Source organism: Oncorhynchus mykiss, chromosome 1 (genome assembly GCF_013265735.2).
Source record: "Oncorhynchus mykiss isolate Arlee chromosome 1, USDA_OmykA_1.1, whole genome shotgun sequence".
NCBI classification, from domain to species: domain Eukaryota; kingdom Metazoa; phylum Chordata; class Actinopteri; order Salmoniformes; family Salmonidae; genus Oncorhynchus; species Oncorhynchus mykiss.
Genome location: NC_048565.1, coordinates 41,187,299 through 41,202,559, shown reverse-complemented (window position 1 = coordinate 41,202,559; position 15,261 = coordinate 41,187,299). Strand labels below are relative to the sequence as shown.

General features: G+C 43.2%; 1 protein-coding gene across 2 annotated transcripts in view; it reads left to right on the top strand.

Annotated features, from left to right (window-relative positions):
* The window catches only part of LOC110522810 (transcription factor RFX4), a 29,873-nt gene extending 16,209 nt beyond the window's left edge, over positions 1 to 13,664 (top strand). For both annotated transcript variants that reach the window (XM_036977505.1, XM_021601283.2), the window contains exons 11-18: positions 88 to 232; positions 928 to 1,022; positions 1,652 to 1,769; positions 4,487 to 4,606; positions 5,002 to 5,163; positions 5,509 to 5,674; positions 5,943 to 6,081; positions 11,925 to 13,664. In XM_036977505.1, the coding sequence (XP_036833400.1) occupies positions 88 to 232; positions 928 to 1,022; positions 1,652 to 1,769; positions 4,487 to 4,606; positions 5,002 to 5,163; positions 5,509 to 5,674; positions 5,943 to 6,081; positions 11,925 to 12,197 (1,218 nt within the window). In that variant the 3' untranslated portion in view covers positions 12,198 to 13,664. The remainder of the gene's footprint in view (positions 1 to 87; positions 233 to 927; positions 1,023 to 1,651; positions 1,770 to 4,486; positions 4,607 to 5,001; positions 5,164 to 5,508; positions 5,675 to 5,942; positions 6,082 to 11,924) is intronic.
* Positions 13,665 to 15,261: the final 1,597 nt, after the last annotated feature.

The window sequence follows — 15,261 nt, the reverse complement described above, 5'->3', positions numbered from 1 at the left end:
ATATGACTGATAAAGATATATGCAGTGTGTATCACTATCTAATAATGCACTATCTAATAATGTGTGTTTTGATGTGTCTCTGGGAAGGCGTCGCGGACGGTGATCCACAGTGCAGACATCACCTTTCAGATGATGGAGGACTGGAGGAACGTGGACCTGAACAGCATCACCAAGCAGACACTTTACACCATGGAGGACACACGGGAGGAGCAACGGCGGCTCATCATCCACTGTAAGGGCAAGACAAGCACACACGTAGGGACGCAGACACAGACTTATGTGCACCAACACACACACACACACACACATACACACAATCCCAGTAACAGCATTCACATTAAGTTACGTTTAGTCCCAAAGTCTAGAAGCCACATTCTAAACAACCCTCTTGAGCTCCAATACACTTTACTTAAATTGCTTGCTCTCCTTCATGCATTGTAGGAGAGAAATGCACTTCATTCCCACACACCCACAACTGCCAATAACACACAGTAGATGTCACCCATTGGACAATCATTCCCACGGCCAGGAAAGTCAAGCCGTAATGATGGAGGCTGAAAGGTTAAGCAAGTTGACTCTGCTCTGAAACACCCCGTGGAGCATCTCAAATTCATTTCAGCAGTATCCCTCTGAAATGGCCGTGATAGGGTCACAGGTCACAGATTGGCTGGTGTCGCATAAAAAACTCTCATTCTGTTCTATTAGACAGAGAGAAATTATGCACAATAGCAACAAATAAGATACATAGCCACATACAAGACATACTGTATATGCTGCTGGTTTTGGTAGTTTGATTGATTTAAGTAATGGTTATTTAGGTCCACACACTACAATTTTTCCACTTCTTCATTTGATCCAAATTGTTATCTGTTGCTATGTGTTGACAAACTGTGGCTAGATGCAGCTCTCGTCTCCTTCCTCTCTCAGTGTACCAGGAGTTTGACCGTCTTTTGGAGGAGCAGTCTCCTATAGAGGGCTACATAGAGTGGCTGGACTCCATGGTGGACCGCTGTGTTGTCAAGGTCAGTTAAAGAACTCATGACTTCATATTTCCACAAAAACATATTTTTTTTATGCCCTGTTAAGATCTAGGATATATCATCAGAAAACATCCAGACATCCTCTTGAGACATGTGCTTTCTACTATTGCTACAGCATGGCGTATGCTGTTTGTAAGTGGAAAGTATAGAAATAACCTCTTCAATTGTCCCCCTAAAAATTTCCACAGTGACGTATGTGTTACATTTACCAAGGCCATTCTGGACGACGATGTGTTATTTTATTGTTGAAGTATATTTATACAGCAAATCAGTAAGGATTATGACCCTTTAAAAATAAACTATGCATTTGAATGACATCCGTTTCTCCATGCAGATGCAGAGCCACTCTCCTAGTTAATGATGTCTTCATGGCTCCCATTTGCGGGCATTATGCTCCAGATATGGGCTTGTAAAATGTTGTTGCCCTGGCAACGTCCTGGACTCCCCAGACAATGGTTCAATGGGAAGGCCTGTCCCCAGGGGCAAATTAAATAGTTAACTTGTTGACATGTTTTTCGTTCCTGAGGGTTAAGCCCCAATACGATCCCAGGGGTTAATTCTCTCCCTCCCCAACCCTTCCCCTTCTTTTCTCATGGAAATGTCCCCTTTAGGTGGCAGGGAAGAGGCCTGGGTGCCTGAAGAAGGTGGCCCAGCAGTTCCTGCTTATGTGGTCGTGCTTCGGGACACGAGTCATCCGGGATATGACCCTCCACAGTGCGCCGAGCTTTGGTGAGTGGTTGGATCTAGCATTGGGCTGGGGCATGTATTAGCCGACACAGGAAAAAAAGTTTGTTATAGGGGGGTTATGTAATGTTATTGGAGCATGTTGCTGGTGTCACTAGTGTCAGACAGTAGTTGTCTAGAAAAGACTTTGAAGAACACAAACAGATTACCCAGGGCATTGTCCCAAAACGTGCTGAACTGAGATATGAATATGCTAGTATGCACATAGGTCCAAAAGTAGTTTAAGCCCCTCACCCCATTTTTGGGAAATGATAATAAGAAAAGTTGTGCCCAGACTCAGCAGAGAATCCCCTTCGATTGTTCTCCCAATCCAAAACAGGGGGAAAGCGTGGTCGTAAGATGGCAGCCTTGTTGGCATGGCACCCCTAGCCTTTACTTTACTAGCTAGCGGTGCATGACCAAGGCACTGAAATATATAGGGGCTGTAAAATGTTTAAAAAATGACTCCCCTTCCCTCTCCTCTCCCCTTCAGGCCTGTCTGTAAATATCAAAGCCACAGCTGGTTGCAGTGTTTTGATAAAACAGCTCTCTGTGCAAAAACAGTTCATTAACAATGGCTACCCCCCCCCCCCCCCCCCCCCCAAATGTGTTTGCCTATCTTTTCAATTTTATGACCAAGCAGTATTGCATTACTCCATTTCGTGAATAGCTGCTGGTGTTTATTATGCGCACGATGGCTGGAGTCACCAGCACAATGTCACAATTGTGTCACGCTCCTTTCCTTCCCCAGCGACAGTCTCAGTCATCTCCCATACCAGACCCAGGGGTCAGCTGTCATATTTGGGGCAGTGACTTTGTACCAGGAAACAAGAAACAGCCCCCCGTCTCTTTTGATAACAATGACTGCCCAGTTGTTCTACTCCCTCACATGCTATAATAATCAATGGTGTACCGCAGATTTGCGAAGCCTGCCCGAAAGGTCAGAGCAAAGGTGTGTTCAGCAGTTGTTATATAGGATGAACCATGACTAGAATACAGTATATACATATAAAGTGGGTAAAACAGTATTCAAGTGACCAGTGTTCAATGACTCTATATACAGTTGAAGTCGGAAGTTTACATACACTTAGCTTGGAGTCATTAAAACTCGTTTTTCAACCACTCCACATATTTCTTGTTAACAAACTATAGTTTTGGCAAGTCGGTTAGGACATCTACTTTGTGCATGCCACAAGTCATTTTTTCCAACAATTGTTAACAGACAGATTATTTCACTTATAATTCTCTGTATCACAATTCCAGTGGGTCAGAAGTTCACATACGCTAAGTTGACTGTACCTTTAAACAGCTTGGAAAATTCCAGGAAAATTAAGCAGCCGTCATACCGCTCAGGAAGGAAATGAGTTCTGTCTCCTAGAGATGAACGTACTTTGGTGCAAAAAGTGCAAATAAATCCCAGAACAACAGCAAAGGACCTTGTGAAGATGCTGGAGGAAACCGGTACAAAAGTATCTATATCCACAGTAAAATGAGTCCTATATCAACATAACCTGAAAGGCCAATCAGCAAGGAAGAAGCCACTGCTCCAAAACCGCCATAAAAAAAGCCAGACTATGGTTTGCAACTGCACATAAGGGACATAGATCGTACTTTCTGGAGAAATATCCTCTGGTCTGATGAAACAAAAATATAACTGTTTCGCCATAATGATCATCGTTATGTTTGGAGGAAAAAGGGGGATGCTTGCAAGCCAAAGAATACCATCCCAACCACGGGGGTGAAGCACGGGGGTGGCAGCATCATGTTGTGGGGGTGGTTTGTTGCAGAAGGGACTGGTGCACTTCACAAAATAGATGGAATCATTAGGTAGGAAAATTATGTGGATATATTGAAGCAACATCTCAAGACATCAGTCAGGAATTTAAAGCTTGGTCGCAAATGGGTCTTCCAAATGGACAATGACCCCGAGCACACTTCCAAAGTTGTGGCAAAATGGATTAAGGACAACAAAGTCAAAGCCCTGATCTCAATCCCATAGAGAATTTGTGGGCAGAACCGAAAACGTGTGTGTAAGCAAGGAGGCCTACAAACCTGACTCAGTTACACCAGCTCTGTCTGGAGAAATGTGCCAAAATTCACCCAACTTATTGTGGAAAGCTTGTGGAAGGCAACCCGAAACGTTTGACCCAAGTTAAACAACTTAAAGGCAATGCTACCAAATACTAATTGAGTGTATGTAAACTTTTGACCCACTGGGAATGTAATGAAAGAAATAAAAGCTGAAATAAATCATTCTCTCTACTATTATTCAGACATTTCACATTCTTAAAATAAAGTGGTGATCCTAACTGACCTAAGACGGAATTTTTACTAGGATTAAATATCAGGAATTGTGAAAAACTGAGTTTAAATGTATTTGGCTCAGGTGTATGTAAACCTCCGTACTGTACATAGGGCAAAGCAGTCTCTAAGGTACAGGGTAGAGTACCAGGTGGTAGCTGGCTAGTAACAGTAACAAAAGTTCAAGATAGTGTACTTGGCAGAGGCCGGCCAGTGGCGACTGTTTAACAGCCTGATGGCCTGGAGATAGAAGCTGTTAATCAGTCTCTCGGTCCAAGCTTTGATGCATCTGTACTGTCTCCGCCTTCTAGATGATAAAAGCGAATAATTTAAATGTGCCCTTGAAACTAGCTTTGTTAAGGTGCGTATGTCAATATAAAGAAACTTTAATCTCACCTCTCTCTCTGTCTGCCTGTGTGTAGGCTCGTTCCACCTGATCCACCTGATGTTTGATGACTATGTGCTGTACCTACTGGAGTCCCTGCACTGCCAGGAGAGGGCTAACGAGCTCATGAGGTCCATGAAGGCAGAGGGCAACACAGGTCAGACCCCCACTCTGTCAACAACTACTAACTGCTTCCAATACTACTACTACTACAGCACTGCATTGCCACTGCAACTATTAGTATTACTACAATCACAATTACTAGTACTACAATTTCTACTACTTTTACCTTTTACTCCTACTATTACTACAAATAATAATATTACTAATACTTCTGTATAGGACTTTGGGAATGACCTGTCATACTATCATCAGTATTGCTGCTGCTACAAAAACAACGAGAAATGCATTTTAACAACAACAAAAAAACAACAAAAACAAAAAACGACATGTATTTTGACAGTACTGATATTGAATGCTGTATGAAGTACACTGACTCTTGAGGACATAAGAACCTGCTGTCTCTCGAATAGTTGTGACCCCTTCTTATAGCTGAGCAAGAGGAAGAGATGATGCTGACGGAGACCACGCCCACATCCACGTCCCCAGGGCCTTTCTCCCCGGCCAAGTCTGTCACCTCAGTGGGGGTCCCAGCCGCCAGCTCCCCCGCTGCTGCCCAGTCCCCAGAGTACACAGGGGCCACAGCCACCACAGGTGAGAGAGACAGACAGCAACACTGGGGTACTGGGGAGGGAATCTGTTAGTGGGGAGTGTTGCTTGGATATTGAGCTAATACTAGACTGGAGCTACAATACCATAGAAGCAATCCCACATGTCTGTGGTCATGTTCTGTAGGTAATGTTACGATTATGTCCAACAAAGTACATAATGTCAGATTAATTCATTAATACATAGCAGTTGAATTAAATGATTTATTAGAATGGGCATATTCTGCCTGTGCTCATGCATTGGGTTGGTTTCTAAGGGTCACGGCAAGGTAGATTCCTCTGTGCCAATCCCTTTGTCTCTGTGTGTGTATGTGTTACGTGTGTGTGCCAGGAGCTGTTCAGTCATATACCTGGTCCCTTACGTACACAGTGACAACGTCAAGCGGCACCCCTTCTGAGGGCGGACAGCAGCAGCCTTGCATGCGCAGTGGTGCCCCAGTGCCCCCTCCCTCCTCCGCCCATCGACTGCCAGTCTACGCACACCGGGATGAGCACGGGTGAGCTGTCATAGAGGGATTATGAGTTGTCATAGAGGGGTAGTGAGCTCTCATAGGGGGGTTATGAGCTGCCATAGAGGGGTTATGAGCTCTCATAGGGTGGTTATAAGGTCTTATGAGCTCTAATAGAGGGGTTATAAGGTCTCATAGAGGGGTTTTGAGCTCTCATAGAGGGGTTATCTGATTTCTTACAAACAAATGTATGGAAAACATTTAAAGTACTACATTGAATACATGATGTTGACCTGTTTTTGTGCACACTCTCCAGGTTCACTGGGAGCTATAACTACGGAAGCTACTCCAACCAGCACCCCCACTCCATCCAGAGCCAGTACCCCAGTCTGGCCCATGAACCGGGCATTCCTGCCCCCCTCCATTATCCCGCCTACCACCGCACTTCTGCACAGGTCAGTCCAAACTTGGACTCCCAAATTACAAATCAGACCATATCATCTGCATTCACCTGAGAATCTGCTAACGGTGTATACTGGATGGAATCACAGTGGAGAAAATTCTGTAACTTTATACTGGACTACGCACATCCAGTCGAAAAGCATTAGCTTACATTAGCTTGATATTAGCCTCTCAGAGCACACACAACATTTGGTTCTGGTTTCCGAGATTTACTTTATATTTGCTCAACACTTTTAGACCCTTTGTCATCCAACATATATCTTTCTGGCCTGTTTTATAATACTGAAATTTAGCCACAGAGTCAACAATTCCAACTTTTCACACAGTTCACCACACCTGCAAGACTTTGTTGGTGACAATAGTTGTTCTTGGCTTGGGTCCTGGAGTAGACTCCATTGTATCTCATTGACGTCAGAGCAGAGAGGGAAGAAAGCCAGTGAAACACTGTATCAAATCCATTACAAAGAGAAAAATTAGACAGTCTGCTGGGTTATTTGACAGAGAAAAGCTGTGAAATCACCTAATAACCATAGTACATCATTACAGAGGCGCTAGACCCACTGACATATGTGACATTGAATCAGGCAGAATGACGCAGAAGGCATACTTGTTTATTTTTCTTCAACGTGCCACTAAAGACCTCCCTCTGATATCTATTCACATCCCTATGTAATATAGATGTGATATTCCTGGTTGGGTTGTAGGCGAGGCGTCAATTCTATCCTAGCTTTTGTAAGGTTGAATTTTACACAAGGCGGTAAATCAGAGAGGAATGTTAATATGAACAGGATGTGTAAATGAGAACAGGGCTCGTTAGTATGCAAAACACACTCTATAGCATGGCATGCCGGGGGGTATACAACAGTGAGTGTGAAAGGAGAGAGAGAGAGGAATCCAACAAGAACAAGAGCAGGCGAGAGGAGGAGGGTGCAGCAGCCTTGTGGTGGTGTCGGTGTCGGTGGAGCTCATTCACTGTTATGGCGTCCGCATGCTTCCCAGCTGAAACAGTTCGGAAGAGTTTGTGCATATATTATAATGACAGTTTGTGAGTTTTTGTTCATTTTGGACTTCAGTGAAGGTTTTTTCGGATGTTCGGGCACACACATTTTTTTCTAGAGGCAAACCGAAGTCGGTAGCCAAAGTCTACACCCCTTTATCGGTGATTGGTCAACAGTAGGGATTCTTCAATAAAGTCTTTGTTGTCCTTCAATGAGAGACGACTCATTTTCATGCACATTGTTTCTTTGTGAAATACTGCACCAAACCTCTTAGTTAGATGTACAACTGTGCGACTAAGAACTCCTCTGCAAAAAAACGTAAAAATGTTGGTCCAATTTCTTGAGTTATTTTAGATTAATTCTGACTATTTTGAGGAAGTGGTAATGGCATCTCAATATGGTCAAACAGTACTATTGCCACTTTTCTCTCATATTTCCAGCGAATGTCTTTTAAGGGATTATGAGAGCACGCTTGCTCAGTTCTGCTAGCCGATTTCAGCTAGGCACCAGCCGAACTGAAGCATACTGATGCCTTTAGCCATAGCAGCGAGTGGTGTGAGTTGACCCTTCTGATGGTAATTTCCTGTCAAGGGTCCTCCAGCCTCCCCCGTCTTTGTAGTGGGAGGAGATCAGATGGTCGTCAGTAGTCTGAATCCCCCTCTCCTCTCTTATCCAGAGCGACTTAAGGCGTCCGCATGCTTCCAAGCCCAAACAGTTCGGAAGAGTTCATGCATACAGTGCCTTGCGAAAGTATTCGGCCCCCTTGAACTTTGCAACCTTTTGCCACATTTCAGGCTTCAAACATAAAGATATAAAGCTGTATTTTTTTGTGAAGAATCAACAACAAGTGGGACACAATCATGAAGTGGAACGACATTTATTGGATATTTCAAACTTTTTTAACAAATCAAAAACTGAAAAATTGGGCGTGCAAAATTATTCAGCCCCTTTACTTTCAGTGCAGCAAACTCTCTCCAGAAGTTCAGTGAGGATCTCTGAATGATCCAATGTTGACCTAAATGACTAATGATGATAAATACAATCCACCTGTGTGTAATCAAGTCTCCGTATAAATGCACCTGCACTGTGATAGTCTCAGAGGTCCGTCAAAAGCGCAGAGAGCATCATGAAGAACAAGGAACACACCAGGCAGGTCCGAGATACTGTTGTGAAGAAGTTTAAAGCCGGAATTGGATACAAAAAGATTTCCCAAGCTTTAAACATCCCAAGGAGCACTGTGCAAGCGATAATATTGAAATGGAAGGAGTATCAGACCACTGCAAATCTACCAAGACCTGGCCGTCCCTCTAAACTTTCAGCTCATACAAGGAGAAGACTGATCAGAGATGCAGCCAAGAGGCCCATGATCACTCTGGATGAACTGCAGAGATCTACAGCTGAGGTGGGAGACTCTGTCCATAGGACAACAATCAGTCGTATATTGCACAAATCTGGCCTTTATGGAAGAGTGGCAAGAAGAAAGACATTTCTTAAAGATATCCATAAAAAGTGTTGTTTAAAGTTTGCCACAAGCCACCTGGGAGACACACCAAACATGTGGAAGAAGGTGCTCTGGTCAGATGAAACCAAAATTGAACTTTTTGGCAACAATGCAAAACGTTATGTTTGGCGTAAAAGCAACACAGCTGAACACACCATCCCCACTGTCAAACATGGTGGTGGCAGCATCATTGTTTGGGCCTGCTTTTCTTCAGCAGGGACAGGGAAGATGGTTAAAATTGATGGGAAGATGGATGGAGCCAAATACAGGACCATTCTGGAAGAAAACCTGATGGAGTCTGCAAAAGACCTGAGACTGGGACGGAGATTTGTCTTCCAACAAGACAATGATCCAAAACATAAAGCAAAATCTACAATGGAATGGTTCAAAAATAAACATATCCAGGTGTTAGAATGGCCAAGTCAAAGTCCAGACCTGAATCCAATCGAGAATCTGTGGAAAGAACTGAAAACTGCTGTTCACAAATGTTCTCCATCCAACCTCACTGAGCTCAAGCTGTTTTGCAAGGAGGAATGGGAAAACATTTCAGTCTCTCGATGTGCAAAACTGATAGAGACATACCCCAAGCGACTTACAGCTGTAATCGCAGCAAAAGGTGGCGTTACAAAGTATTACTTAAGGGGGCTGAATAATTTTGCACGCCCAATTTTTCAGTTTTTGATTTGTTAAAAAAGTTTGAAATATCCAATAAATGTCGTTCCACTTCATGATTGTGTCCCACTTGTTGTTGATTCTTCACAAAAAAATACAGTTTTATATCTTTATGTTTGAAGCCTGAAATGTGGCAAAAGGTCGCAAAGTTCAAGGGGGCCGAATACTTTCGCAAGGCACTGTATATTATGAAAACATTTTGTGACATTTCTGTTAGTTTTGGACATAGGTAACGTTTTTTGGGCTGTTCAGGCACACAAGAAGTGGTAGCCGAAGTCTACGCCCCTTCGTCGGTGATTGGTCGACAATAGGGATTCTTCAATAAAGTCTTTGTTGTCATTCAACAAGCGACGACTCGTTTTCATGCAAATTATTTCATTGGGAAATACTGCACCAAACATCTTACTTAGATGTAAAATTGCGGGACTAAGATCTCCTCTGCAGAAACGTCATAATTAATGACAGATTTCTTGAGTTATCTTAGATTAATTTGGACTATTTCGAAGAAGTGTATACTGGCTACGGTGTCTCAAAATAGACAAACAGTACTATTGCCGCTTTTTTTATCGTTTTCCAATGGTCTTTTAAGGGATTATGCAAGCACACTTGTTTGGTTTGCCATGGCAAACTAAAGAATGCTGACACCTTTACAGAAGCAATTGGGGTTAAGTGCCTTGCTCGAAGGCACATCAACAGATTTTTCACCAAGTCGGCTTGGCGATTCGAACCTGCCGCCCCTGCCCTCTCCTCTACTGTACTCCATACCAGCGGAAGCAGCAGACAGTGAAAGGTGGTCTAGCCAGTGGCCCGGGTCTCTGTTCTCTGCCTCCCCCTCCCACCACTCAATAGTCTCTTCACCTCTCTGAGCCAGTGGCCATAGACCCCATAGACCAGGCCGGGGGGGTATTTATTAAAATATTGTTATTCAATGGTCTCTTTTCAGCATGAACAAGAGGTCGCTGAGCCACCCTGACCCGTGATGACAGCCTTTTTCCGTTCCACCATCCCTCATAATCAAACCGACTGTTGCCTGTGTGTTTATATTTAGTGGGATAAAGAGGAAATACTTTTACTTCCACTTTTGTGCTCCCTGCTCTGAACTTAAATCGGGCACAATGTGTGCGCTTTGTCTGAGTGTGTCTGAGAGGATCTCTCAAGAGGAAGGGAAGGAGAAGACACAAATGGGACACTTTGTTGGATTTCTTGACCAGTCCCAAATATTTTGTAAGAGGAGCTGATTCTGTCCGCGCTGTTAGTCGTCAGTCACCCTGGGCAACGAAAATACTACCGGCTGACCACTTATCCTAGTCCAACGCTCATCTCAGTTTCAGGAAGTGACTTATTTATGTCCATCATTTACAACGTTTTGGTGTGCATAGGGGTTCTACTGTTGATGTTCATTATGAATTATAAACCTCATAGTGTTACAGAGAAATCAAAGATTTGTGTTATGTTACATATCATTTATTACATAAGGGCCAGTAGTTTTGCCCAGTAATATTACGTGACCAGGAAAAACTCTGGAGTCCAGCTATAGCCTCATTAGGGGCAGGGGGTTTCTTCGGTCAGGTCATGTGTTCAGGGAAAAACCCAGCCCTAGATATGATACATACAGTGAGGGGAAAAAGTATTTGATCCCCTGCTGATTTTGTACGTTTGCCCACTGACAAAGAAATTATCAGTCTATAATTTTAATAGTAGGTTTATTAGAATAGTGAGAGACAGAATAACAACAAAAAAATCTAGAAAAACGCATGTCAAAAATGTTATAAATTGATTTGCATTTTAATGAGGGAAATAAGTATTTGACCCCTCTGCAAAACATGACTTAGTACTTGGTGGCAAAACCCTTGTTGGCAATCACAGAGGTCAGACGTTTCTTGTAGTTGGCCACCAGGTTTGCACACATCTCAGGAGGGATTTTGTCCCTCTCCTCTTTGCAGATCTTCTCCAAGTCATTAAGGTTTCGAGGCTGACATTTGGCAACTCGAACCTTCAGCTCCCTCCACAGATTTTCTATGGGATTAAGGTCTGGAGACTGGCTAGGCCAATCCAGGACCTTAATGTGCTTCTTCTTGAGCCACTCCTTTGTTGCCTTGGCCGTGTGTTTTGGGTCATTGTCATGCTGGAATACCAATCCACGACCCATTTTCAATGCCCTGGCTGAGGGAAGGAGGTTCTCACCCAAGATTTGACGGTACATGGCCCCGTCCATCGTCCCTTTGATGCGGTGAAGTTGTCCTGTCCCCTTAGCAGAAAAACACCCCCAAAGCATAATGTTTCCACCTCCATGTTTGACGGTGGGGATGGTGTTCTTGGGGTCCCTTTAAGAGTGTGCTCCTAATCTCAGCTCGTTACCTGTATAAAAGACACCTGGGAGCCAGAAATCGTTCTGATTAAGAGGGGGTCAAATACTTATTTCCCTCATTAAAATGCAAATCAATTTATAACATTTTTGACATGCGTTTTCTAGTATTTTGTTTTGTTATTCTGTCTCTCACTGTTCAAATAAACCTACCATTAAAATGATAGACCGATCATTTCTTTGTCAGTGGGCAAACGTTCAAAATCAGCAGGGGATCAAATACTTTTTCCCCTCACTGTACATGTTACATACAGTATAATACCATAAACCTAACACCCAAGATTCTCTTCTGTTTGGCAGTACCCACTCAACAGCCAGATGTCACGGATGGAGCCCTGCTTGATGGGAGGTACTCCTCGGCTGCACCCTACGCCTGTGACCCCCCGGTGGGCTGATGTCTCACCGGCCAACAGCTGTTACACCAGTCCCCCTATACACTCCTCCCGCTACGCCGCCTCTGGAGACATGTACTCCCCCCTGGCCCCTCGCAGGAACTCTGAGTATGAACACTCTCAACACTTTCCCGGTTTCGCCTACATCAACGGAGAGGCCACTACAGGCTGGGCCAAGTAGGCTTTCAATTCAGCCCTCAGAGAGAGGAGCTCCCCTGGGCACAGTCATCCCCATGCAGCCTGCCTGCCAAGCCTATGGATGCAAACGTCCCACTGCCTTTCCCCAACACGACCCAGAGGCACCTAATCAGGAGTATCAGTGTAATGGTAGGGGAGAGAGGCTGCAGAGTAGCAACACTGGGTTACCTGAGCCACAGGCCACAGCACAGAGAACCAAGCTAAGATTCAGGACTTCTTCTCACATTACACAATCAGAATATTGTGGTGTAGGCCTAGTCTGTTCAGGGCAGCAATCATCTCAATGGTGGAGCTGTTTGCAGAAAATGGCAGTGCAAACGGAGGCAGTCGGAATAATCTCACATATGGAAGTGTGCAGTGTGGCCTACACAGCTGTGCCTTTGCAGTCGATGAACACCCATCCCTGCAGTCGACCAACAGATGTAGGATCTTAGTTTTATCACCCTGTTGTTGAGGAAATATCCTGCACAGTAGTAAATGCAAATTTGTATTGTATTAAAAGGTTTTAAAAGGCTTCTAGAATTTGTCATTTCCACTTCAAAATGATTTGCCTTAACAAAAAATGTTTCAAACCCTACAAAAATGCTGGAGGATTATTTTTCTGCAGTGAGAAATGTATCAAATTAAGATCCTACATCTGTACCAAGTCAAAAAAACACTCATCACCCCTCCCTCCCTGTACTCAGCCACTAATGTACGCAACCAATGTAACTCTGTTAACGTTGTCCACTGTGGCTGACGTCAGTATGGCCTCTTAACGACGTACGCTGTTTTCACTTGGTCAGCACCACCGCATTGCCTGTGTGGGCTCAGAGCAGGCCTCTCAGATGCTGTACAGAAGACAAGCTTCAGCCTGATGCAGAACCAGGGTCGTATTCATTACGGCACAACAGAGCAATACATTTTGCAACGGAAAATTAATATAGTATTTCTTATTGGGTTCAGGTTGTCATTCCCTATTTCAGTCTGTTTTCTTCAGTTTGGTGGCTAATGAATACAACCCAGGATGGATTGCCTTATTGTTTCACCGCTGGAGTGCTGTGCCTCAGCCAGATTATTTGTGTGCTTTGTCACAAGCTCTGTTGCTGTATTTGTGAGAGGAGGAGGAGATACTATAGATGTATTTTCTGTAACTTTGTAACATGGTGTTCTTTTTTTGTTTGGTTTTCTGTGTTACGGTTGGTATTTTGTTCATTTTTGTATGGATAGTGAAGGAAACATTAACCTAGGTTTGTGTGTTTCATAATGCACTCAAAGCTACTGTGGACCTATTACCCTATGGGTAGGAATAAAAAGGAACAAATATCAAAGTGTAACATATATGAACTCTAGTCACTTTTTTTCTGTAAATAAAAGCACTCGACAACTTCTGTGGTGACAACTGTTCCAGTTTAAACTGATATGTATGTGGAATTATTTGCTGCCACATAAATCATTTTGAAAACCCCAATCAAAATGTGGACCGTGTTCTTATTTCTTCATTCTTCTCTTCTCTCAAACACATACCATTGGTAATAAACATGTCACTGTTCTGCAGTCTGTTTGTGTATAGCCTAGAAACCTTGTTCAACATCATAGTTTTGGCCAGACTAGTTTCTTTCCACTGGAGTTCTCCAAACGAACTTGTCTGACTGACAAAAATGTTGCTATTATTTCTTGATATTGATGATACACTGATCGTGCTTTGGAAATGTTGATCAATACATTTTCAGAGGTGTTCAGTATTACAATGCAATGACACCACACATCTTAATTTACTTGCAGTTTGGCTTGCGTGAAAGTATCACCACATAGTAGCTCTTGGTTCAATATTTGGTGTAGCATGTCATTGCACAACTGCCCCTGCCTTAAAGTGGAAATCAGCAGTTGAAACAATAACAAAGCGTTCTCCACGCCCATGTTTCGGTAAAAAGCTGAGGGATGGGGCTGGAGAAATGTAACTACTCTCAAATACATAAACATATCTATGGATGCAAAGACTGACCATGCATGATATTACAATTATAGTTTTAACCATGTTTTGAGGCTATTTAGTGTTGGTTTATATTTACTTTAACTTTGGAGTAAAACAAGATTATATTCTGTGTTCTAATGATGTATGACAGTTAAACTGAGATAATGACGCATTTATAAGTTATATTCTTCAAAAATCAAGGGGTACATATCATTAATTTATAAGTCCAAAATTGGATGTAGAAATTGCAGATTTCCCCTTTAAACCTCCATTTTGAGTTTGATGTCAACAAAGGAGCCCAAATCTTTTCAAATCCTCTGAGCTGATTTTTACTCCAATCACTTGCTAGCAGTGGGAAGACTGGGAACACAGTGGGGGCTGGGCGAGAAGTGAGAGGGACACTGCGGAAATAATTACATTTCTATAGAGAGCAGATCCTGCTGGGGTCATCGCACCTCTGTCCCTTAACCTTTGACCTCTAACCCTTTCAAGGTTTCTTTTATTTATTTGAACGCAGATCCCCTGTGCTGTGAGCCCATTTTCCAGCACACCATAAAAGTTCACAACCAAGGCTTTGCATGCTGTAGGCTCGTTTGATACAAAGGATACAAATGCAAAGAACACGGGAAAACCACACAGTCCTGAAAGACTATAAGCCTGATCAAAAACACTTGATACCAGCTTAGACCATTTGGGAAGTGTCAGAATGCAGAGGAGCATCAGAAGTATAATATCATACCCCCTTGGCCTATGCCCACCATATCTAATATCCTTTCCCCTTTTGTCCAGTCAGGGATTAGTTCATTTTGAAAATAGTAATTCAAAATTCAAGATTTAATGTAGACATTAGAGCTGTGAGAATCTATATTTCCAGTTCCAGAATGGGGATTGAATTCAGTTTCCAGTGCTTGGAATGATTCTCCCTCAATCTCACACAAATCATCAAGGAACCCACCAGGTACAACCCTAAATCTGTAAACAAGGGCACCCTCATAGACGTCATCCTGACCAACTGGCCCTCCAAATACACCTCCGCTGTCTTCAACCAGGATCTCAGCGATCACTGCCTCATTGCCTGTATCCGCTACGGATC